General features: G+C 40.4%; 1 protein-coding gene across 3 annotated transcripts; it reads right to left on the reverse strand.

The window, feature by feature from the left end:
* Window positions 1-473: 473 nt before the first annotated feature.
* Window positions 474-26,154, reverse strand: MOB1A (MOB kinase activator 1A). 3 transcript variants are annotated; one of them, XM_054727818.1, is made up of 6 exons: window positions 25,929-26,154; window positions 22,069-22,232; window positions 13,526-13,619; window positions 11,297-11,430; window positions 7,076-7,239; window positions 474-4,220 (listed from the first exon to the last, which is right to left on the reverse strand). In XM_054727818.1, exons 1-6 carry the CDS (start codon window positions 25,940-25,942, stop codon window positions 4,143-4,145), a joined length of 648 nt encoding a protein of 215 aa, XP_054583793.1. In that variant the 5' UTR covers window positions 25,943-26,154; the 3' UTR covers window positions 474-4,142. The 3 variants fall into 3 exon arrangements, with proteins under 3 accessions (XP_054583793.1, XP_054583792.1, XP_054583794.1); XM_054727817.1 differs by having other exon boundaries at window positions 22,069-22,235; XM_054727819.1 differs by lacking the exon at window positions 474-4,220 and adding an exon at window positions 10,412-10,472 and having other exon boundaries at window positions 7,135-7,239; window positions 22,069-22,235.
* Window positions 26,155-26,948: the final 794 nt, after the last annotated feature.

Consider the following 26,948-nt stretch of genomic DNA (forward strand, 5'->3'; position numbering starts at 1 on the left):
ATATTTAGCCACAGTCATTAAGTTTTTATTTCACATTCATTGAAGTTTTTAACTTTACTCAACAAAGGTCAAAACAATTCTAGCACTACTATTTTGACTGGACCTAAAATTAAGTATCTATAATTTGGACCTCTAAAAATAATATTTCTCTTATAATAATGAAAAATGGCTGAGGTGGGAGGGTCTTTTAGATAATGCTGAGTACTCAATTTCAAGGTCAGAAAATTAAGAAGTCCAGTCTCTCCTCTTCCCTTTTCTCAATCTCATAGCCAGGAATGTAGATCTGGGTTAGCAAGGTAGAAATGAAACTACTTGTTTTTTTCTCTGGGATGTACTTTAGACACTGTACCCTTTCTTCTAAGAGTTAAGAAAACATTTTAGCCACTAAATGATAAGCAAAGACAATCTTCTGCAGAGGCTGCAAAAATTCTCAAGTTTCACAAATAAGTGTGTTGAGACACATACCTTAGTCATTTCTTTCAATATATTTTATTCTGATGAAGTTACAAAAGTAGATACAAATTACTTTTTTTAAAGTACAGTTAACTGACTTAGAAAAATAGATAAAGCCCCTAAAGATTTAAAAATACAACGTAAGTTTTCATGTAAAGAACATTTAAAAATATTTTAGATGGTAACCAAAACTAACTTATACAAGCTATTTTTGATGTAGACCAAACATAATAAATCAGCAGTCTATGTGGATTTACAGAATACTTGTTTGGAATAGAATCTGATAATGAGGGAAAACCCAAGTGAATTTCAATGCAGTTGCTTCAGTAAAATTACAATCACATGTAATATCCCCAAAAACCTTTTATAGTCTGAAATATCAAAATCTAATGTAAAAATACAGGAAGACTGAGGGACTATTATTTTCCCTCCTTGCCATAATTCTACAATAAATAGTAAATCCACTTATTGAACAAATATCAGGAGGAAATAATGTCCCTGTTGAAGATGCTCAGTTTGGTGTCCCAGGCCAGCACTCTTTTAGGCTGGAGTTCTACAGACAGCAGACAGCCTCCTCTAACCACACAGGGGTAACACCAGTGCTGTGACTGGGGCTGCTTCTAAAACTTCTAGGACTTACATTCTGTGGGCCTGATTTGTTTATGCTTGTGAGGTAATAATGTTTCTCTGAAGCTCTACTTCTAGTATAACCTCACTGCTCAGAGAAAAGGCCAACAGTATAATCAGGAAACCTCAACGATGTTTGCAAAAGTTAAAATCAGCACCAGGATTGCTGCTCTTGCCTCACATGACTAGGAAAACTTTCCTTTTTTTGTTATCAGAGTCATGATGACTACAGATTTGCATTTCTTGAGCAGACAGCTACATGAGCTAAGGGTTCTACAAGTCTTAAGATTAGAGGAAATTTTTTTTTTAAGCTGGAAGCCCTCTAAAATCACTTTATTCAGTCTAGAGAAGAATAAAAGATACATTTGGTTGTCGATACAAAAACTAGTACAAGGAAATTTCAATATTTAAACAAAAATCTGCACATCACTATCCACATTTTTTTAAAGGCCTGAAAATAAAAGCACCAAAGGATTAACTGCATATTATAAAGCACTCCCCCTCCACCCCATGATTGTTATCAGGTATGAGTGGATCACATTGACAAGAGATGGCTTGTGATTGGGAGGGGTCAGGGTAGGGAGTGTTGTCCAACAGGCATATGCTGGGCACAGAGAGATGAGTCAAAAATGAGAGTCAAAGACAGATTTCTTCCAACTGTTCCAGAAGTTGACCCCTTAGCCAAGTCAAGAAGGGGCCATCCTCCCCCCGCATTCCTCCAATTCTCCTGCCTTCAACTCCCTGGCCTTGGATATAAACAAGTAATGGTAACACTGATGTTTGGATGCATTGCTGACTAAGCCAGATTAGTATGAGAACCTGGGAATGTTTTTATTTTTAAAAAGGCCATTCTGAGTCTCAAATTACCAACAATTTTATTTGTGTCACTAGTACGCTGCCTTTAATACTTATTCTAACGTTACAGTCTTTGGTTCATTTTGGGCTGAGTCTTGAAGAGAGGGAGGATTTCTATCATGGAAAATAGATGGAGAACATTGAGAATCCTTTTGTTTGTGAATATTTGAAATATTAGAAATGATGATGCAAGTGCAACCCTAGTTGAGAAATCTAACTTTATTCCTTGCAGACTTAAAGCCACTAAGGTTTAAAGTTGAGAGGCAGTAACATTCTCAGTGGTATCCAGAAACCTGCCTTCTTGTTTGTAAAGGATCAACATAAACATATATATAGCCTGACAGGGACCTTTGAATCAACTTAAAATGTGGACCATGGAATGTTTCATAGAGGGCTTTTTTTTTTTTTTTTCATAGGTGATTATCCCACTCCTAAAACAATGAGGTACGGTTTCAGCCTAATTAGATGAAATGTTTTGTTTCCTTTAAAATCCTGAATATATTTAATAATTTATTGAAATTGAGTTATTATAAAAACAGTTTCTAAGTAATTCTCTTCCTTATACTCTAGTGGAATAATAAAAATAAATAACAACAACAACAAAAAAAAACACAAAACGGTCCAAAGCTAACCTTTGCCAAAGCCATCAAGAAGTTGGTGAGTACTATGCAAAAGTCACAACTCTGAAACAGAATGCTGGTGAACTTAAAGTGGTTGCTGTCTGGCAAGTCTTTAATATATTTGTGCCTCAATACATTTAAACCATCAGAGTTCACGAAATCCTAGAAGCCTAATGAAAATCATGTTTTCTGCATTAAAGGGAAGATCCTTTTTATCTGAATAGAAATAAAATAAATTCAGGTTTTGATACAATAATTAACACATCCATCCTTTAACTATTAACAGAATGAAGATCTTTTTTTCTTTACTTATTCATCCCATGCTGTCTCCTTTAAACACACAAATACAAGAATAGGAAACATCAAACTTTTAACTGTGTTGTAAAATGTGTACACCTTTCAAGATGTTTTTTTCTAATATTTTTGTGTGTGTGATTTCCTTAAGTTTTATCCTTATTGGGATAAAGCTGATGCATCTCTATAGTATTCTTTACTAAGTCTCAAGCCACAAAAAAAAACACACACAACCCAAACACATAGAAGTCATTTTTTAAAAAAGGAAACTCAAAAACAATCAAGTAATCTGAGCATTTTCCATTCTATCCAGAATTTCAAAGCCTTCTGAAAGACAATGTGAATAAAAATAGTGGTTTGAGGCCTAAATTTGTCTTAATTTTTTGGAAGTTTGCTTTTTGTCAGCCAAAAGCTACATATTCAAATTAATCTGAACGAAGTATTTAAAAAAAAAAAATCTCCAAGACCACCTTGGATGCCTTAAAACAATTATTTCTAATATGAACATACTACTAAACATTGAGATAGGTTCACATGTGAATAAAATCCCAAATTAACCCTTTGCACTCGCTTGCTTTTTTTCTCGATTCCTGCTACCGATGCTAACCGTGTCGAGTCACACTCGACATCCAAGTGCAAAAGGTTAAGATTAAAAAGTAAAGTCATTTTAGAAATAACTTTGGTTACTCTCACATGTCATATGATTTAAATGGCAATCATGGATTTTGAAAAAATATACATATTATGTATTATCTATAAAAACACTAGTATATAACTTCAAACAACATGTTTATCCAAAGTGACACAAATTGTTCTAAACCTTAAAGAAACTTAAAAAAACCTCTTCTATAAGCAGAATAAAACCTCTCTTCTATAAGCAGAATAAAACCTATCTGACTGAGATATTAACAAATTTGTTGTGGAAACTTGTTAAATTATTGGTAAAAATTCTTAATATCCATTATGCTATAACCTGAAACAAACTAAAGCATTTTCTTTAGTAAAAGAATAATATGTAAACTGATAAACTACAGATTAACCATCACATATTAAAAGTGTGACTCAGTGACAATAACAAGTGTGGTGACACAGTGCCTCAAATCTGGCTGTGTCCTAAATTTCTCACTCTGAAGGTATTAGGCCAACCTACCTTTGGGACAATTTTTATCAGAGACAATAGTTGTCTTTTTATCCTGTTTCTTAAAGTTTGTATCACTAGTCTATAACAGATAGTAATGAGATAGCTCTAGCAGTAGATGAAGCAAGAGGGTAATCGTGTACTAGAAGAAACATTTATCTGTCTTTTGATCCAAGCTTCTCAATTAATTCCTGAAGAGGTGCCAACTCACGCCTATCAATCAGATTAAACTCCTAAAAAGAGAAGAAAAATAAAATTTAAAAATAGATCTAAAATTAAAACTCTGTAAATGTCAGAGAAAGTATTCCCAACATTAGTTTTCTGAAATCGAAAGAAATAATGAAATGATCTCTGTGAACATTTTAAAATAGAATAATTTTTACTCCTTTTTAAAATATAGAGGACTTACTAAATAAGCAACTATAATAGCATGATGCTCACTGGGTAAAACATTAAAATTGTATGTGTTTGCATTTACACAGGAATTATCTGCAAGATTTACACTGAACCTTTGCTAGTGGTCACCTCAGGGGCAGCAGACCTTTCCCTTTCATAGTTAAGCTATACTAGAGGCCTGGTGCACAAAACTTGTGCACTTGCGGGGAGGGGGGTGTGGTGTCCCTCAGCCTGGCCTGCATCCTCGCGCAGTCCGCAAGCCCCGCCACTGGATGGGTAGCCTGGGCCTCCTCCCACCCAGGGCTCTGTGATCAATCGCCCCGCAGAGGGAGGCCCTGCCCACCCGCTGCAGTGCCACTGGCCTGGTAGTCTGGGCCTCCCTCTTTGGGGCAATCAATCACAGGGCTCCATGATCAATAGTCCCAGACCCTCCTCCCCCCCCCCCCGCCCCGATCAACAACCCCAGTGGCCTGAGCCTCCCTCTGCAGGGCTATCATGGGGCAATGGCAGGGCCCCCTGACCAATAGCATCACACCCACCTTGGCTGGCCTGGCACCAGTGCGTGTCATAGTGTGGTCATTCAGATGGTCGTTCTGCTGTTTGGTCGATTTGCATATTACACTTTTATTATTATAGATTAGAGGCCCAGAGCATGAAATTCGTGCACGGGGGTTGGGTGGGGGGGTCCCTCAGCCCAGCCCGCACCCTCTCCAATCTGGGACCCCTCGAGGGATGTCCGACTGCCCGTTTAGGCCTGATTCTATCTAAATGGGCAGTCAGACACCCCTCTCACAATCCAGGGCTGCTGGCTCCCAACTGCTCGCCTGCCTGCCTTCCTGATTGCCCCTAACCACTTCTGCCTACCAGCCTGATCACCCCCTAACCACTCCCCTGTCAGCCTGATTGATGCCTAACTGCTCCCCTGCCGGCCTCGTCACCCCTAACTGCCCTCCCCTGCAGGCCTGGTCCCCCCCAACTGCTCTCCCCTGCAGGCCCAGTTGCCTCCGACTTCCCTCCTCTGCCGGCCTGGTCACCCCTAACTGCCCTCCCCTGCAGGCTTAATCGCCCCAAACTGCCCTTCCTTGCAGACCTGGTCCCCCCCCAACTGCTCTCCCCTCCTGGCCTGATCGCCCCCAACTGCCCTCCCTTGCAGGCCTGGTCCCTCCCAACTGCCTTCCCCTGCTGGCCTGATTGCCCACAACTGCCCTCCCCTGCTGGCCATCTTGTGTCCACATGGGGGCAGCCATCTTGTGTTGGAGTGATGGTCAATTTGCATATTTTTTATTAGATAGGATAGAGGCCTGGTGCATGGGTGGGGGCTGGCTGGTTTGCCCTGAAGGGTGTCCTGGATCAGGGTGGGGGTTCCCTTGGGGTGTGGGGCGACCTGGGCGAGGGGCCTGTGGTAGTTTGCAGGCTGGCCACGCCCTCCCAGCAACCCAAGCAGAGGCCCTGGTTTCTGGGATTTATTTATCTTCTATAATTGCAACTTTGTAGCCTTGAGCGAAGGCCAGGGCAGGCCAGGACAGGAAGCTTGGCTTCCTCCATTGCCAGGGGCAACCCAAGCCTCCTGCTCTCTCCAGCTCTGTGGCCGCCGCCATATTTGTTGGGTTAATTTGCATACTCGCTCCTGATTGGCTGGTGGGCGTAGTGGAGGTATGGTCAATTTGCATGTTTCTCTTTTGTGTGATACGTAATACTGTAATACGCAAATTGACCGAACAGCTGAACGACTGTCCAGATGACCACACTATGACATGCAATGGCGCCAGGCCAGCCAAGGCGGGTGTGATACGATTGGTTGGGGGGCCCCACAGAGGGAGGCCCAGGCCACCAGCCGGTGGGACAATCAATGGGGGGAGGGGAGGCGCCTCGGCCTCCCTCTGCAGGGCAATCTTTCGGGGGGGATGGGGGGCTTCCGCAATTGATTGCCCCAAAGAGGGAGGCCCAGGCCACTGACTGGTGGGCTGTGGTGGGTGGGCAGGGCCTCCCTCTGCGGGGCAATCGATCATGGGGCTCCCATACTGTGAGAGGGCGCAGGCTAGGCTGAGGGACACCCCCCCACCCAAGTGCACAAATTTCACGCACTGGGCCTCTAGTCTACTATAAAGCTGCTGGGTTTTCCACCAAAAAATATCTAGACGTATTTGTATTTTGCATACAGAATTGTGTATTTCTAAAGCGAGACTAAAGAAGTCCCAATTCTTCCACATCTTTTTCAAACAATGTGATTATTTTGAATTTTAAAGATTCTAGCTGCTAAAACTTCATAACATTTGGCCTTATGTGGGACTTCTAGACACTGAACCTAAGATAACATGTAACAGGTTCTTCTAAATATTTCTCTTCCAGGCATAAATATCTCATGAAACAACCAAACTTCAGATGTTTTTCATTGCGTCCCTTTACCAGCAGTGGCGATGGATCAGAAGGGTATGGACAAGCTTTCTTGGGTTTTTGGTGCTCCTTGTCATAAGCTAACCAGAGACCTGGGCAGCCAGAGGCAGGAAACCCAGAATGGAGATGATGCTTTCTATGCTGCTACGCACATCAATGAAATAAAGTAGAAAAGAGAACGCTGCTTACACTTAGCTCTGCATCTATAAATAAAATTCTATAAATTGTTCTTTATTAAAGTTACCAAGCCAAGTATGTTCAAGTCGAAGAACACAAAAGTCAACATGGTTCAACTTACCTGAACAAAGAAAATAAAGTGCTTAAAGGAGGTGTTGAGGTGAGCCTCCTCTTGCAGCTGCATCACAGAATCAAAGTGCTGGTGATAAATATGGGCATAAACCCTGAACAGACGCTTTAGGATGGTCTTTGCCACAGACATAAAGTTTTTGGGAAATGGGACACCTATAATAAATATAAATATATATCCATTAGTCTTTTATCTAACTGAACAGCAGAAAGTTTAGATATAGCCATGAGCAACTCCAAAAGACAAACATGCACATTCACAAATACAAGCCTACTGCCATATATACATTTTTTAAAGGCAAGGGAAAAAGGAATCCCAAACATAAGCATATGAGGTATGCTCATATACCACACATTTTCTATCTTAAAATAGCAGGCACAGGTTTCAAAATTTATATATAAAATGTTACTGAATCAAAATTAAAATAAGCCTATTTGTGGTTAATATTGAAGAGTTTCTTCCTAAGACTAAATGCAACAGACCGGCCGGTGTGCCTTAGCAGCTGAGCATTGACCCAGGAACCAAGAGGTCGCAGGTTCGATTCCTGGTCAGGGCACTTGCCCAGGTTGTGGGCTCAATAGGGAGTGCTGATGCAGCCGATAGGTGTTTCTATCCCTCTCCGTTCCCTTCTCTAAAAATCAACACATATTAAAAAAAGAAAAAAAGATAAAATGTAATAATATTAAGCATTTGACTATAAATAGAAAATTTTTACTTTTTGTAATCTGTAACTAAAAAAAATTTACACACTCAACTAGGACTGGAAACTGCCCTAAGAAAAAGAAAAGGCACACTTCAGGTCATCATAATCTACTGTTTTACAAGTAATTTTATCTTCTTGAATTCCTCTGAAAAGCATTTTCTTAAACTAGGAGTATAAACTTTATTTTATTTTATTAAAGTGCTATTTTCATTGTTCTGTAGTCTAAGAAGGAAATATACTTCCTGAAAAAAGGGAGGAAAAGCAGCTCCCTATTTTTCCAAGAAAGTAAGTATCTCCTTAGAAAATAACAGGGACAGGGTTTGGGAATCTCTTTCCAAGCCGTGCAGGTAGGGATGCAACTGGTTACATTCTTGAAAATTTTGGTTAACAAGACAAAGTCTCTTAGAAGGCAGGGATAGGTGAACGACAATACAATTGGCACTGAGTATAGTAAATAAACACATAGGAAGGTACCTGCTTCCAAATAACCTTAATGGTCTGTTCCAGAACATTTACTCTTGAAACATTTTCTTTAAATTTTCAAGGACAAAAGCTTAAACACTTTTTCCTTCCCTGAATATGTTGTTTTGTTTCTCAAATAGTCCTTTCTAGCTTGAAATTTAGTATATTTTGCTCTTATAAGCTGGTTTTTGTGGGGGATTTCCCCCCACCCCGAGTCTTGGCTAACAACCTGCCCTTTCAAACATTATTCTGAAGCTTATGGGCTTGTTTTTCTGAAATGGGTCTTATATTAATGTACTGAAAAGATGGATTTTTATGTCAAATTTCTTTTCAAAATTTATAAATGGGCACCTTGCTAATAAAAAGAACAGATATAATTTGGATATACTAGTTTAAAAGTGAATAAACAATTTTGTCTAAGTAGATAATTGGCATAAGTAAATGTGGTATATAGTAATAATGTAATGAGGGGGAAAAGAATGCCAGAACATTAGGATAAATTACTGATGAATGGGAAGCTGAGAAAAGAGAATAAAGTCAAAAGTATTCTTCAGAAAACTTTAATGAATAAAGAAATATTTGTTTTAATCTAAGCACTTTCAAGTTGAATTTGACAGAAACATTCAAGCATAGTCACTATATAATAACAAATCTTTATTTGCTATTAAGCAAATAAAATGCTTAATAGAAAAGTTGACCAATAGCAAACAGAAAAAATGTAACATGATATAACTTCTGAAAAACCTTTAGTTAGACTGCAAAAAAGGAATCTGCTATGGTCTGAATTTTTGTGTTGTTCCCCCCCTACCTCCTGGCAAAATCCATATGTTGAAGTCCTATCCCCTAGTTCAGTGGTCGGCAAACTCCTTAGTCAACAGAGCCAAATACCAACAGTACAACGATTGAAATTTCTTTTGAGAGCCAAATTTTTTAAACTTAAACTTCTTCTAACGCCACTTCTTCAAAATAGACTCGCCCAGGCCGTGGTATTTTGTGGAAGAGCCACACTCAAGGAGCCAAAGAGCCGCATGTGGCTCAAGAGCCGCAGTTTGCCCACCACGGCCCTAGTTGATGGCATTAGTAGGTGGAGCTTTTGGGAGGTGATTGGGTCATGAGGGCCAACCTTTCATGGATGGGATTAATGGCCTTATAAAAAGAGGCCTCAGAGAGCTGCCCTTCTACTATGTGGGGACTAGGTGAGAAGTCTGCAGTCTGGAAGTGGGCCTTCACCAGAGCCCAACCATGCTGGCACCTGATCTCAGACTTTCAGCCTTTGACCTTTTGCACTCGGATGTTGAGTGTGACTCCACGGTAGCAGGAATCGAGAAAAACAAGCGAGTGCAAAGGGTTAAACTTTGAGAAATAAATTTCTCTTGTTTATGTGCCATCCACTTCCTGGCATTTAACAAACAAGACAGAATCCAACAATATGTTGTTCATAAGACACCCTTACACTGAAAATGACAAGGACCATTCTCATCCATAAATACCAATTCCAAAACCTTAATCAAAATATTAGCAAATAAAAATACTCTTCTAGGAGAACATTTTTTTAAAAAATGGAGAAAACCTTATGGCAACACAATTCACACACCTGTAACCAAAAGCAAGATTCTTGCTTAATGCTAAAATACTAGACGCACTCATAAAAGGAAACGAGAAAAGGATGTCTGCATTATCACCATTAGTCAGCACTGCTCTGGAAGTACTAGTTGTAAGTACAATTAGGTAAGAGTTACACAAGAAATATACATTATCAGAAAGAGGCAAAATTACCATTAGTATGATGTAACTGTATACTTTAAAAACTCAAGAAAAACAACCCAAAACAACAGGAATAATCAAAATCTGGTGGTCAATGATAAAATTTATATAAAAATCAACAGATTTTCTATATACTAAACACTAACCACTGGAAACCAAATATTAATAAAAAAAATTAAATGCCTAGGAATAAACTTAAGAAACTTGAAGGATTAGCATAAACTATAGAATTTTATAAGAGGATATAGCAAATAAGAGACATGAGTAAATGAAGAAATATACCTTATTCTAGGATAGGAAGGTACAGGATTGTCAAGAGAACAAGAATCCCTATATTAATCTACAAATTGAATAAAATAATAAAAAAAATCTCACAAAGATTTTTTTTTTTTTTTTACCTTGACAAAATGATTCTAAGTTCTTTGGAAGAACAAATATCCCAGAATAGTCGTGAATATTCTGAAAAAGAAGAGCAAGGAAGAGAGACCAGCCCTATAAGATGCTCAAAGATATATGCCCATGGTTAATTAAAACAGTATGGAATTTCTATAGAAACAGGTAAAGAGATTAAAAGACTCCAAAATATGTGACAACTTGATGACCAGGGGAGAAAAGACACATGTATTTGGATAAATAGTACTGGACAAACTGACTACCATTCTAAGTGAGGAAAAAATAAAGGGAACAATGAGAAAAAAATTCCTGACAGAACAAAGATTTAAATGTAAAAACAAAACCACAAAAAGTACTAAATGAAAACATGGATAAATATTTTTATAATAGTGAAGTAGAAAAAACCTTTCTAATCATTGATTAAGACCCAGACATCATTAAAGAAAAGATTAATAAGACAAAATAAGAAAGTTATATATAGCAAAATCACTTGATGAACACAGTAAGACAAAAGGCAACCTAGGGAAAAATACATACATACAACATTTATGACAAAAAGCTAATATCCTTAACATATAAATAAATGAACAAAGGATATAAAGAGAAAACTGAATGATCAATACAAGAAAAAATGCTAAATCTCATCAATATCTTAAAAATGTACCTTAAAACTAACTTATTTACCTAAATTATAAAAATTTTTTTCAGTGACTAACAACCAGTATTGGTAAAGAAACATAGGCAGACACAAACATCTCTGAAAGGAATATACATTTATAATCTTATGCAGAAAAATTTGACAGTCTCTGTTACATTTTTTAAAAATAAGAGCGTTAAAAAGCACACATTTATCATTTAAAAAGAAAAACAGTTATACAACATTAACTCACCAATCTTAGAAGGAAAAAGGGTTTCATCATCAAGTTGGTCCTGAACCCAAGTCATCAAATAGTCGATGTATTTTGGTGCAGAACATTTGATTGGCTTTTTAATATTAGTACCATCTGCCCAATGATATTCATATCTGAAGAGAGAAAGGTTTTATTGATAAAGTTTTCACATTAACAAATGTAAAGTTTTCACATTAACAAATGTGCAACTTATAATCAAAGTAGGTTCACATTTTGTCAACAGAAATTACATATATATATATATATATATCTTTAGTAAATTACCTAAACTTCTACTTAAGATTACTGAGTTTCCCATTGAATTATTTTGATAAGTGATGGTTATAATTGGAAGAAAAAGAGAAGATAATGTGGCAGCTGGCAGTGCCAGAATGGATGCTTTCTAGCATAGCCCTGGGAAAGATAAATGAACTATATTTCTATCTGTGAGGACTGGGGAAAGGACTGATGGATCACCGCATTCTGAGTTCCTTGGTCACCAAGTTATCACCAATAGAGTCAAGATCATAAAACCCTACCCAGCCAGTATGGCTCAGTGGTTGAGTGTTGCCCCATGAACCAGGAGGTCATGGTTGATTCAAGGCACATGCCTGGGTTATGGGCTCGATCCCCAGTGGGGAGCATGCAAGAGGCAGCCAATGGATGATTCTTTCTCATCACTGATGTTTATCTTTCTCTCCCTCTCCCTTCCTCTCTGAAATCAATAAAAACATTTTTACATTATAAAACACTGTTTCTTGGAAAGGGTGTAAGTCATGTTTCTAAGAAAGCATTACTTAGGCACTCAATATTCATTCAAAACAAACAGTATGCTCAGATGATATTTAAATTTCTTTAAGGAAGCTTGAGAACTAAAACTTAAAACAACACAAAATAAAAACATCTCTCGCCCTAGCTGGTTTGGCTCAGTGGGTAGAGCCTCGGCCTGCAGACTGAAGGGTCCCAGATTTGATTCCAGTCAAGGTCACATGCTCAGGTTGTGGGCTCAATCCCCAGTAGGGGGCGTGCACGAGGCAGCTAATCAATGATTCTCTCTCATCATTGATGTTTCTATCTCTCTCCCTTCCTTTCTGAAATCAATAAAAATATATATTTTAAAAATCCCTCCTAAAATACTATAATAAAAACTAGTGGCTCGGTGCACGAAATTCGTGCACTTTGGGGGGGGGCAGGGTCCCCCAGGCTGGCCTGTGCCCTCTCACAGTGCGGGAGCCCTGTGATCGATTGCCCCAAAGAGGTAGGCCCCGCCCACCCATCTGGGGCTCCTTGATGGATTGCCCCAAAGAGGTAGGCCGGAGCCCGGGTTCCCGCCTCCATGGTGGGCGTGGGACCACGGGACCCCCAGTGGAAGCCGTGTGGAGCAGCAGCCAGGAACCGCCCCCACGGTGCGCATGCAGCGTCAAGCCCCACCCACCCTGGTGATGGATTGTGACAGTGTGAGGGTGTGACGACCACCTAGGCTGTTATTAGTATAGAAGACAGGATTACCAACTGCCTGGAGATCTATCCTTTACACCTGTAGAAAATTCAGAAAAGACAATTTTTTTCCCCAAGAGGTAAATAAATATCTTGACACCAACTACCATGACATAAATTCAGTCATTTACTATCGAAAAGACTAGAAGGAAACACGTAAATCACACACCATCAAACTTTGACAACAACTCTTTTGAGAAAGAGTTCCATCTCTTTCTCAGTATTTCTTGAAATTTATTACAGTCAATTTTTTAAAAATCTAGCTTCTTTAATCCTTTGCACTCGCTTGCTTTTTTCTCGATTCCTTTATTCTAATGCTAACCGTGTCGAGTCACATTCAACATCCGAGTGCAAAAGGTTAAGCCAAATAACTAACACAGCACAGTTGGAAGTAATTAACACTAAATAAGCACAAGGAAAAGGAATCAAATAATAAAAAGTTAACTAAAAACTCGATTTCAAGAATTAATTTAAAAAACAGAACCATGTTAACAGAGTCCTAAATTTCTTTTCCTTTTACAACTCCTTACTGTAATGCCATTAGGAAATCAAACACTAAGTACCAAATGCCAAAGTATTTAATAATAACTAAAAGCTTAAAGGTAAATATTCAAGAATCCATAAAATTGAACTGCTTTTACACAGATAAGAAAAAAGTCTTTATTATTTAATTTCTATCAATTAGTGATTAGCTTTACTTAGTACTCCTATATAAAATGCAGTAATATGTACCTTGGACCTGCAGACATGACTGGACAGCTTGCTTCAGTGCAGAATTCTGTAATAGTTCCATATAACATGTTGATCTGATTGAAGAAATCCACAGCTAGAAATATAATAGCAGAATTGTGTTAAAATATCTATGTAAACACACCACCATCAGACCTCTCAGTTGAAAGAAAAATAGACAAATTCTTGGCTGAATCCTTGGGAAATTCAATGATCCAAGGATACTGTAAATTCTCTTTTCTTTGTAAGTTGTAACACCTAAGTAAAGTTAACTTTTAACATACATTCACTTTTAATATACTAAGCTCTTAACCAGTATGTAACAGCAGAAAAATAAAAATCAGAGATAATTCTAACTTAATGGTGACTATACGTCATTAGAATACACAATTTGATTACATCCAAGGGAATGAAAAAAGCCATAGCTTCTATTCATCTGGACTAGACAATTATCATTTGCATCAGAAAAGTGTTATGAAATACACTGTGAGGGAGGTGTATTGGCAGTTATGAACAGTCATTTAAAAAATCCAATTCATCATAACAAATTTGAGGCTAGTTCTAGCTGGTTTGGCTCAGTGGGCCTGAAGACTGAAGGGGTCCCAGGTTCGATTCAGTCAAGGGCACATGCCCAGGTTGTGGGCTCGATCCCCAGGAGGGGCCGTGCAGGAGGCAGCCGATCAATAATTCTCTCTCATCATTGATGTTTCTATCTCTCTCCCTCTCCCTTACTCTCTGAAATCAATAAAAAAATGTATTAAAAAAAAATTGAGGCTATACATATTGAAGACATTAAAAAAAAAAAAAAAAAAAAGACACAGGATAATGTCCCTTACTCTGAATTCTCCCAGAAGGGGCAAAATTACAAGAGATGAGTAATACAATATATAAGAAGGTAGTTATACAAAGGCCAAGAATAAGTGTGAGAGTTCAGAGAAAAGTTAACATATTAAAGAGTTGAAGTCGTCAGGGAGTACTTGTAAAGGAGCTTCAGCTCGATCTGCAAAAAAATGGAACAGGAAGAAGGAGAGTGAAACAACTGAGTGAAGCATATTACACTCTGTACAATGCGAACCACATAAGCCTTAAAACCGCACAAGTTTTTTTAAAATGGTTTCATTCCCTGTCTAAAGGAGTACCTAAAAATCCACTTGGGCTTTTTCAAATTTCTTAAAAACATATTAAAGGAACTTTGTACAAAACTCCCTCACTTACAAACCTTACTTTTAGTCATGTTTCTAAGAAAGCAATACTTAGGCACTCAATATTCATTCAAAACAAAGAGTATGCTCAGATGGTATGCTAGTTTAGTTTATAAATCTAAAGCAGCAATTTTCAAACCAGTGTGCTGCAAGAAATTTTAAAATATGCAATACCTGACTAGTCAGGGGCACTGACCTCTTTTTCCCTTAAATTATAAAATTTAAAAATGACAACAGTCAACACAATAGCTGTCTGGTGTGAATGACTCAAAATTATACCTATTTTTTGTCAGATAGGCAAAAACATATTATTTGCTCTGCCGCAGAATTTTAGCAATTAGTTTATTGTCAGAGAGAAGTTTGTTGTTAGAGAAAAAGAGAGAAACATCAATTTGTTGTTCCACCTATTTATGCATTCATTGGTTGATTCTTGTATGTGCCCTGATGGGGGATTGAACCCGCAACCCTGGCATTTCAGAATGATGCTCTAACCAACCGAGCTACCTGGCCAGGGCTGCACCTTGTTTTTTCTCTTAGTGATATGAATAATGGCTTTTTAAGAGTTGAAAAAAGCAAAATTTTTCTTTTGTGGCTATTAGAAAATTTTATATTACATTACATTTCTATCAGATGTGCTGAGCAAGGCAACAGTTATCAATAGCTGATTAATAATATACCACATAAAGACAATTAAAGTGACTATGGAAGTCACTATACCATTAAAAGTATATACTAGTAATAGAGGCCCAGTGCATGAAAATTCATGCACTGGAGGGGGGCGTCCCTCAGCCTGGCCTGCCCCCTCTCACAGTCCGGGAGCCCTCAGGGTCAGGAGGCGATCCAGCGATCAGGGAAAGGCAACGCCCCATCACACCTCTGCTGCTGCCACTGCCGGCAGTGCAAGCCTCGGACGGCCCTGGTTACTTAAGCCTCGGGCGGCCCTGGGCGGCTGGGGGGGTTAGGGAACTGGGGGACTCCGGAGGCAGGCGCGTGGGGCGGGCCCAGCCTTGCCGTGCCTGCTGCCCCGGCGGGGCTGAGGGGACTGGGCGCCGCCATCTTGTGGCTGTGGGTGCTGCCATATTTGAGGGTGGGGCAGTCAATTAGCATATTCCCTCCTTATTGGCTGTGGGCGCCACCATCTTTGTGACAGTGTGAGGGTCAATTAGCATATTCCCTCTGTATTAGATAAGATTACCACCTATGAAGTAGTCTTACAAACAAACAAAATCAAGTCTGACTAATCCAAGCTCCAAATCTGTGCTAACATGGTAGCTACTAGCCACATATAGCCATTTACATTAAAATGAAATTAAATTTAAAATTCAGTTTCAGTCACATTAGCCACATTTCAAGTGGCCACAGTGCAGATATAGAACACTTGCATCATCAGAGAAAGTACTATCGGACAGTGTTGCTCTAGATCTAACAGTTACAGGAAATAAAAGGAGGAACAGAACATAATTGGTGTCTTGGGATGATCAGTAAAATTCACACTGTGGAGAACAAATGAACTAATGTCTTTAAGAACAACAAAACAGCAAAGAAAAAAGACTATAATGCGGGGAAACATATATATGTACATATATACAATGGAATACTACCCAGCCATAAGAAAAGATGAAATATTGCCATTTACAACAACATGGATGGATCTTGTGAATATCATGCTAAGCAAAGTAAGTCAGACGGAAAAAGTCAAGAACCATATGATTTCACTCATCTATCTATATACTAGAGGCCCGGTGCACAAAAGTCATGTAAGGGTAGGGTCCCTAGGCCTGGCCGGCGATCAGGGCCGATCGGGGCCTTCCTTCCTCGGCTGCCGGCCAGGGCCTTCCTTCCCCAGCTGCCAGCCACTGGCTAGGACCTTCCTTCATGCCACACCTCCCCCTGGTGGTCAGCGCACATCATAGTGAGCAATCGAACTCCCAGTCTCCTGGTCAAACTTCCGAGGGGACACTTTGCATATTAGCCTTTTATGCATATAGAAGACAGATATAAAAGCCTAAGTGACCATCCGACCGGTAGCTATGATGCGCAATGACCACCAGGGGGCAGACGTGCAATGCAGGAGCTGCCAAGCTGTGGTGACTTGGCAGCTGTGGTTCTCGGTTGAGGCACCCAGAACCAGAGAGGAGGGAGCCCAATTCCAGGGTGCATCACCTGAGAACCGCCCTCTAGCAATCCGCAATCCAGGACCCCTCGGGGGATGTCAGAGAGCACCAGCTCTCTAGGGTGGGATATAAAACTGAAAGCACAAATGAACAAACAAGACAATCAATCAAAAACTCAAGCCCTGCCCTAGCCGGTTTGGCTCAGTAGACAGAGCATTGGCCTGCAGACTGAAAGGTCCCGGGTTCAATTCCGGTCAAGGGCCCATGCCCAGGTTGCGGGCTTGATCCCCAGTGGGGGGCGTGCAGGAGGCAGCCAATCAATGATTTACTCATCGTTGATGTTTCTATCTCTCGCTCCTTCTCCTTTCCTCTCTGATTAATAATTAAAAATTAAAAACAAAAACAAAACTCAAGCCCTAGCCCTAGCCAGCTTGGCTCAGTGGACAGAGCATTGACCTGCGGACTGAAGGGTCCCAGGTTCGATTCCAGTCAAGGGCACATGCCTGGGTGGTGGGCTCAATCCCCAGTAGGGGGTGTGCAGGAGGCAGCCAATCAATGATTGTCTCTCATCCTCTCTCTCTCTCCCTCTCCCTTCCTCTTTGAAATCAATAAAAATATATTAAAAACAACAACACCTCAAGCCCTAGTCAGTTTGGCTCAGTGGATCGAGTGTTGGCCTACAGACTGAAGGATCGGTTTGATTGCGGTGAAGAGCACATACCTCAGTTACAGGCTAGATCTCCAGTGCGTGCTCGAGGCAACCAAGTGAAGTCGCTATTCCATTAGAAATATATACTACCACCTGTGAAGTAGTTTTACAATCACATCGATGTTTCTCTCACTCTGTTTCTCCTCCTCCCTTCCATTCTTTCTAAAATATCCTCAGGTGAGGATTAATAAATACTCAAGATACAGACAACAGTGTGGTGGTTACCAGAGGGAAAGGAAGTCAAATGTATGATGACAGAAGGAGATCTGACTTTGGGTGGTGAGTACACAATGCAATATAAACCTGATGTATTATAAAATTCTACACTAGGAACCTATATAATTTTATTAACTAATTCACCCCAATAAATGTATTTTTAAAATTTAAAAAAAAGAAGGAAAAAAAACAGGCCTTCCTGGATCCTGATTTAAACCAACCATACATTTTATTTTTGTTTTTATTATTTACTTACTTACTTACTTACTTATTTATTTTAATCCTCACCCGAGGATATTTTTCCATTGATTTTTCAGAGAGAGTGGAAGAGAGAGGAAAAGACAGAGAGAAATATTGATGTGAAAGAAACACATCAGGAGAAACCAAGATGGCGGCATAGGTAAACACCTAATCTGCAGCCTCGCACAACAATTTCAAAAATACAACTAAAAGACAAAACGGACATAATCCAGAACCACAGGAAAGCTGACTGGAAATTCTACAACTAGAAGGAAAGAGAAAACCACAAGGAAAATCAGAGGAGCTGTAAAAGCCTGAGGTATGGAGACACGGGCGCGCACGTGCAGAGAGGACGGAGCCGGAGAGGACGGGGCGGCTGAGTGCCTGGCTGGCGTTCTCTAGCGGGAAGGAGACAAAAGCTCCGGACTGCGCTGAGCCCCAGCTCCAACTGCACTGAACCCCAGTTCCGGGCCACACCCTGGGGACCCAGGCTCTACGGGGGGAATCTGGGCTATAAGGCGGAAACTCAGGGGAGCGGCGAAAAGCAGAGCTCCGGAGGCACGCACATGAATGCGCGCAGAGGACGGACTGTTGACTGTGCCACTGGATTGCCCTAGTGGGAAGGAGACAAAAGCTCCGGACAGAGCTGAGCCCCAGTTCCGACTGCACTGAACCCCAGTTCTGGGCGAGAATCTGGGAATCCAGATTCATATGGGGAGAGACTAGACTGTCTGGCAGCGGGCGAAACTCGAGGGCGCCTTTCTCTCAGAGGTGCTTGCAGCGATTACCGAGGGACACTGAGGGACACTGAGACCCAGGAACCTCATAGGGCGGGGCTGTTGGGAAGCCAAGGCTGTAGGCTCCACCCTGAAACTCTGCCCCATCCAAGCTGAGCACAGAGGTTTTTGCAATTTTGCAAGTCTAGTTGAATAAGGCTGTCTCCCGGCGTAGACACAGCTGACCCTCACAGCCAATTGGCCTGGAGGTCAACTCCTCCCACTGATACCAACAAAAATCAAGACTTAACTACAACAAGGCTGTACACACAGTCCACAAAGGGGTGCACCAAGAGTGTCCACCTCAGGTAACTGGGGAGGCCGAGCCACTGGTCCATTTAGGACACCTAGCACACAAAGCTACCCTACCAACTCAGGGAAGCAGCGAAAATGTGGAGACAAAGAAACAGACCACAAACCAAAGAAATGGAGGAAAACAAATGACTGGAGATAGAGTTCAAAACCACAGTTATAAGGTTTTTCAAGAATTTCCTAGAAAAGGCCGATAAATTTAGCGAGACCTTCAAGGATATGAGAGAGACCCTCGAGGATATGGAAAAGGACCAACTAGAAATTAAACATACACTGACTGAAATAAAAAATATTATACAGACACCCAACAGCAGACGAGAGGAACGCAAGAATCAAGTCAAAGATTTGAAATACAAAGAAGCAAAAATCACTCAACTGGAAAAGCTGAAAGAAAAAAGAATCCAAAAATTTGAAGATAGTGTAAGAAGTCTCTGGGACAACTTCAAGCATACCAACATCAGAATTATGGGGGTGCCAGAAGAAGAGAGAGAGCAAGATACTGAAAACCTATTTGAAGAAATAATGACAGAAAACTTCCCCCACCTGGTGAAAGAAATAGACTTACAAGACCAGGAAGCGCACAGAACCCCAAACAAAAGGAATCCAAAGAGGACCACACCAAGACACATCATAATTACAATGCCAAGAGCAAAAGACAAAGAAAGAATATTAAAAGCAGCAAGAGAAAAACAGTTAATTACCTACAAGGGAGCACCCATATGATTGTCAGCTGATTCTCAACAGAAACTATGCAGGCCAGACGGGAGTGGCAAGAAATAGTCAAAGTGATGAACAGCAAGAACCTACAACCAAGAGTACTCTACCCAGCCAAGCTGACATTCAGAATTGAAGGTCAGCTAAAGAGCTTCACAGATAAGAAAAACCTAAAGGAGTTCATCACCACCAAACCAGTATTATATGAAATGCTGAAAGGTATTCTCTAAGAAGAGGAAGAAGAAGAAAAAGGTAAAGATAAAAATTATGAACAACAAATACATATCTATCAACAAGTGAATCTAAAGATCAAGTGAATTAAAAATCTGATGTACAGAATAAACTGGTGAATATAATAGAATCAGGGGCATAGAAAGGGAGTGGATTGACAACTCTCAGGGGGAAAAGGGTTTGGGGGGTGCGGGAAGAGACTGGACAAAAATCGTACACCTATGGATGAGGAAAGTGGGGGGGAGGTAAGGGAAGAGGGTGGGATGGGAACCAGGTGGAGGAAAGCTATGGGGAGGAAAAAGAGGAACAACTGTAATAATCTGAACAATAAAGATTTATTAAATTAAAAAAGAAAAAAGAAAGAAACACATCAGGCCAGGCCAGGCTGAGGGACCAGGTTGGGGAGGAGCCTGCAACTGAGGTATATACCTTTGACCACAGTGAAATCTGGGACCCTTCGGTCTGCCAACTATACCTTTTTTGTAAATATATTTTTTTAATTGATTTTAGAAAAAGAGGAAGGGAGAGAGAGGGAGGAGGAGAGAGAGAGGAGAGAGGAGAGAAGAGGGAGGGAGAGGAAGGGAGAGGGAGGGAGAGGGAGGGAGGGAAGGAGGGAGGGAGGAAGAGAGAGAGGGAGGGAGAGAGAGAGGAAGGGAGGGGGAGAGGGAGAGAGAGAGAGAGAGAGAGAGAGAGAGAGAGAGAGGTGAGAGAGAGAGAAACATTGATCAGCGGCCTCCTGCATGCCCCCTACTGGGGATCGAGCCCACAACCTGGGGCTGAGAATAGAACTGGCAACCTTTTGGTGCATGGAACAACGCCCAACCAACTGAGTGACACTGGCCAGGGCCCAATCATACTTTTTTTTTTTTTTTTAAAGAAACATTTATAGAACAATCAACAGAAATGTGAACACTGATTGCATATTTGATACCATAAAGGAATGGTGGTATTGTCATTACTTTAAAAGGAGAGTTGTCTTTTAGAGATACTGAAATCTTTATAGATGAAATAATATGTCTGGGATTCACTTCAAAATAATCAGGGTGAGATACACAGAAGAGTCATGAATTGGCCATGATCTGATCATTGTTAAAGCTGGATAATGGTTACCTGGGAATTCACCGTGCTAGTTTCTCTACTTTTGTATGTTTGAAATTTTCCATTAAACAATTTATTTATTTATTTTTAATGTATTTTTATTGATTTCAGGGAGGAAGGGAGAAGAGAAATATAGAAACATCAATGATGAGAGAGAATCATTGATCAGCTAGCTACCTCCTGCACGCCCCACATTGGGGATCAAACACACAACCCAAGCATGTGCCCTGACCAGGAATTGAACCAGGACCTCCTGGTTCATAGGTCACTCAACCCTGAGCACGCCGGGTGGGAAAACAGTTTAAAAAATTCCTGAAACATCGGAAATTTTTAATAGACTTAAACCTTATCACCCAGAACTGATCTGATCTCAGAAACGATATAACCTTAATATTCAAATCTCTAGTCTCAGCATATTCTTCCATGTCATGCCCTCACTTTCTTGTACTCAAGAGTGACTTTCAGCTTACAGATTCCACCATTTTCTCCCAAACTCTCAATTTCCTATGACTACTCAAGTCACAACAAATAAGTGATTAAAGCTTTGAACTGCAATTGGCTTTTCTGTATACAGAGTAGGCAAATTAGAGCTGCTGGGATTGAGAACACAACTATACAGATGGATTCCTACAAAGTCACGGTCCACCACAAGTAGAATCTTTGCATTTATCAATCTTTTACTTAAGTTTACTCAGCTGCATTCTCCCAAGCACTCATCATTCCTTCTTAGGTCTCTTTACTCAACCACAAAAGCTACAACCAAGTACTCTGAAGAGAACACTAGTTTTTAATGTATATGTATTTACGTGTTTCTTTACAGATAAATTTATCATATTACAACCTACACATACCTGTAAAATAAAACTCATTAACAAAAAGATTTTAGCAAAGCCTTCCTATAAACCAGAAAAGTAGAATGTTATTAAAAACTTACTGTTAACGGCAATCCATTCATTGAGATCCTCTCCCTCTGGCAACATAACAGCTTGTCTCAGATTCCCACTTCCTAGAGTTGCTTCTGCATGTTTTAAGAGTTCATACTGATGAGACCCTTCAGGGATATTCTTCTTTGGTTTGAATGTTTTAGAAGAGCGGCTGCTGCTGTTAGGTTAAAAGAAAAAGTATATAAATTTTTAGGACTAGAAAGCAGCAGAATGGCAGAATTTTAATGGCATAATATAAACTATAAAATAAAATAGCAAATACTCCCTGAAAAGTGCCAGGATTTGGGAGTAGGGGGTGATGATCACAATAAAAGAATGCTTTAAATTTCTTTCTCATGTAGAAACAGTATTAGCAGCACAATGTCACACAGAAGGCAATTTACCTATGCCTCCTGAAGCAGTCTGGTGTAATAGAAAGGGCACTTGAACCAAAAAAAAGAAAAAACCTGGATGCTAGTCCTTGATCTGCCACAATCTCTGTGGGTGCTTGAGAAACCTAACCACCTTTTGGCCTCAATTTCCACCTACCCAAAATGGTGCTGCGACGGAAGCAGCCCTAGGTTCTACTAGCTCAAAAACACACACAAAAAAAGTTTCTATACCAAAATATCTGGGATGCCATCAAAGCAAACCACAGTGAAAGCAACACATTCTTTGAAGTTTTAAGCAGAAAAAGTAAAAGTAAACTAGTTTTGGGGGGAAAATACATTTTTATTCCTATCTCACACCATCCACAAGGAAGGTCTTCCTAACATGTCACAAAACCCAAAAACCTTAAATGGATGAATTTCAAATTATAATAATTAAAACTTCAGTAACAGAGCAAGAAGTAACAAAAAAAAAAAGTACTTGCAATATGTATTACAAAAGATAAACTGGATTAATAACGGCTTCCATAATCTGTTAAGAAAAAGGTAAGGAACCCTTTAGAGAAATGGGCTAAGGAGATAGATTCAGAAGAACTACAATGACCAATGAACATCTGAAAAACTATTTAATTACAATAAGATATTTCCTTAAACGGAGTGTCAAAAGTGAAAACAATTACCTTAAGTGTGGTATAGAGAAATTAGTGCTTTAATACAGCATTGGTGAAAGGGCAAAGTGTTTTTGGGAGGGCAACATGGCAGTACGGTATATGTTAACACTGAAATGTTCCTCAATCTATCCCTTCCACTAAGTATCTCTCTTAGATATATGTAAGGATGTGTTTTCCAAGATGGTTTTTAATAGTGAAAAATCTGGAAACAATCCTAAGGCTGAAGCATGGTGGTCCCTCCTTTGGAAAACTGCTGTTTAAAACTGCTGTTTGAACTACTCTGTTATTTTTAGATAGTCTCTTATTCTATAAAATATAACTTTGTTTTTAGTTTGAATAATAGAAAAGATAAACTTAACTGTCTGACCTTGCAAGCTAGCCATCTAAAGGGGCTGATACACTGATAACTGATATTAATTCACATACTCTGCCAAGTGTTTGTTCATCCAAGGTTACAGGTGTCTATATAGATATAATATGTACTCAAAGTTACAAGTTGTCTGTATAGATATGACAGGTGTTAGATACGATATGTATTCAAGGTTACAAGCTGTCTTACACAAAGAACTAGAAGGATATAAAAAGGAAATACTCCCTCCTGTGTTTGTTCAGAATTTGACAGAGGTAATCTGCTCTGAACCTGCGTGCAATAAAGATGACTCCTAATTGGCTGATTAAGGTGTCTTGTCCAGCTTGCTGACTTGCGATACAACAAGGCTAATTAGAAGAATGAATAAACAAACTATGATACATCTGTGCCATGGAGTACTGCATTGTAGTTAAGAACAAGATACAAGGACATGATAGAGCTACATGTATTTACTTGAAAAGATCTCAAACATGGTTAAAACAAAACCAAATAAACAGCAGGAGCCCATTTTGTAAATGTACAGAAAGGATACAAATCAAATTGATAGTGGTGATTAATTACTTCTACGAAGGGGAAAATAATAAACTGTGGGCTTTCATTTTACCCCAGTAATTTGAATTTTAAATAAGATTAAGAAGTAAAATGAATTTTAAAAACACACACAAAAAGAAGTAAAATGAATTATAAAAACACTAAAATTCAAATATGGAAAGTTTTTCAACGTGGTAAACCCCTATATTTATTAGGGAAGTACTAAATTACAAGGAATTGCCTTTTATATCTAGAAAGCTGTGAATGACAGAAAACTAAATTCGGAAGGCATAGAATGATGGCTCAATATTCAAATACTATCATCATCTAAATTGTGATTCAAATGACACCAAGACAGTGAAAAGAATCCACAAAATGGGAGAAAATATCTGCAAATCATAGATGTGATAAGTGACTTGTATCAAGGATAAAGAATTCTTACAACTCAAAAACAAAAAGAGAACCCAATTAAAAAATGGCCAAAAGTTGTCAACTATAATTAAAATAATTTTTTAAATGGTCAGAAGATTTGAATAGACATTTCTCCAAACAAAAATATACAAATGGCCAATAAGCACACGAAAGGATGCTCAACCTTCTTAGTCATTAGGGAAATGCAAATTAAAATCACAGTGAGATACCATTTCACACCCACTTAGGATGGTTATAAAAAAAAAAAAAAAAAAGACCAGTGCTAGCGAGAGAGAGTGGGGAAAATGAGACTCATACGTCACTGTTGGAAATGCAAAATGGTGCAGTGCTTTGAAAAAGTTTGGCAGTTCCTCAAAAGGTTAAACATAATTGCCATGTAGCCCATTCCTCGCTCCGGGATAATACCCAAGGGAAATGAACACACCAATACAAAAATATGTGCTGTACGTAAAAGTTCATAGCATTATTCGTAAAACCCAAAAAGTGGAAACTCAAATATCCATCAACAAAACGAAGTTCAGAAGAAATACAGAGCCTCACATTTACATCCAAAAGCAACTAAGCAACGTGCATACACAAACCAACCACTAAATAAACAGTCACTCGTAAGAAAAAGACATGGGGGAGGGATGGGAGAGATTGTTCTAGTAATACAGAAGTCTGCAATTAAAATCTAAATCATACAGACTTCTTGACCTGATCATCATACTTTGAAGACTAGATCCCTTAACAAAATAATCAAGAGGGGAAAAGCGATCTGGACCCAGGTATTCTCAGTAGTCCTACTTTATAAATAGCGAAAGAATCCAAATTTCTCCCGATAAGGAGCTAGTTAGATTAACTCTGGTTATGAAACACCATGCAATACTGAATTTTAATAAAAATGTCAAGTCTGTGGGTAACGTCTGTAACGAAAAACGGGTATTTACTCATTCATACAACACATATTGAAGCAATGTATTACGTAGAGGGAGCCACCTGAGAATAATAAACAAGATGCTAGCGCAATGCTTCTCACACCGCCGCACCCCTCGTTTTCCGGGGGCGGCGTTTGTCCACGGGGTAACTTAACACTGACGATAATGCAACTGGACAAACGGTGGAGTAAAAAGCTAAGTCAGCAAGGACCCTCCTTACGAGAAGGTTCCAGACCGGAGAGAAACCGGGAGCCCGCGGCGGGGCCCGGGCTCCGCCCCCAGGTCGCCCCTTCGCCCTCAGGGCCGTTCGGGCGGAAAAGTTTGGAGGCGCGACGGCCCCGGGGCCTTTCTACTCCCCAGTCTCTTCGCTCCGCTTCCTCTGCGTCGACTTTTCATCTCCATCTACCTCGGCCCACGTCCTAGCCTCCCCCGTGACCCCAAACCGGAGCAAACCAAGCGCCGACCACCCGGACCCCAGGGCCGGTCCTCACCTCAGGCGCCCCCTCACCCCTTCGCCGCCCTCCGCCCTCAGCCCCGGACCCTCGGCCCCGCGGCACTCACAAGAGGAAGCTCATCTTCTATCCTCAGAGGGGAGGGGAGGGGCCGCGGGCCCCTGTCGCAGTCGGGACTCGGAGCTCGCACGGGAACTGAGAGGTAGCAGTTAGGCCTCGGTCCGCCGACAGCGGAAGGACTGGCCGCCGCTGCTCCGAGCCGGGGTCGAGCCAGTGTAAGCGGGTACCAGCTGCGGCGCCCACCTCACCCGCCTCCCCCACCTAGCGGAGAGGAAATGCGGAACCAGCCTAATCTCGCGAGAAAAGCCTGCTCTCTGCCCCGCCCCGCCCCGCCCCCAGCGGAGCGGTACACGGCCCCGCCCTCTTTACAGATCACCCAATCACCAGCCCCCAGGCCAGGACTTCCTTTCCTGGGGGGCGTGGTCGGATTGCGGTCCTAGGCCGCGGAGAGCGGCTGGCCTTGGATTTGGCCCAGCTTGTTGCTGTTGGTTTAAGTTCCCTAGATAGCGTGGGGCCTCTAAAAGTTTTAATTTTATTGAGGTATAATTCACGTAGCATAAAAGTCACTCTTCTAAAATATATATTCACGGAGCTGTGCAACCATCCACACTATTCTAGAATATTTTTGTCACCGCATAAAGAAACCGGTACCCATTAGTCTCAAGCCCTGGCTGCAACTAGTCTACCTTCTTTTTATATACATTTGCCTAATCTGGACATGTGATATAAATGGAATCATGTGCTCTTTTTATAACAGGCTTCTTCCACTTAGCACAATGTTTCCAAGATGCATCTTTATGTTGTAGTATGTGCCAGTATTTCATTCCTCTTTACAGATGAATAATATTCCATTGTATGAATATACCTTACTTTGTTTATCCATTCATCTGTTGATGGACATTTCCATTTCCACATTTTCACTATTATGAATAATGTGACTAGGAACATTTCTACGCTGGGTGGAGGGTGGGAAAGCAGGGTTCGCCACCCCAAAATATGCCTTTTGAGATATTGATCATTGTAAGCTGGTTATTTTCAAGAAACAGAAGACTCAAAGAACCTTTAACCT

The sequence above is a fragment of the Eptesicus fuscus genome, chromosome 16 (genome assembly GCF_027574615.1).
Source record: "Eptesicus fuscus isolate TK198812 chromosome 16, DD_ASM_mEF_20220401, whole genome shotgun sequence".
Classification (NCBI taxonomy): Eukaryota; Metazoa; Chordata; class Mammalia; order Chiroptera; family Vespertilionidae; genus Eptesicus; species Eptesicus fuscus.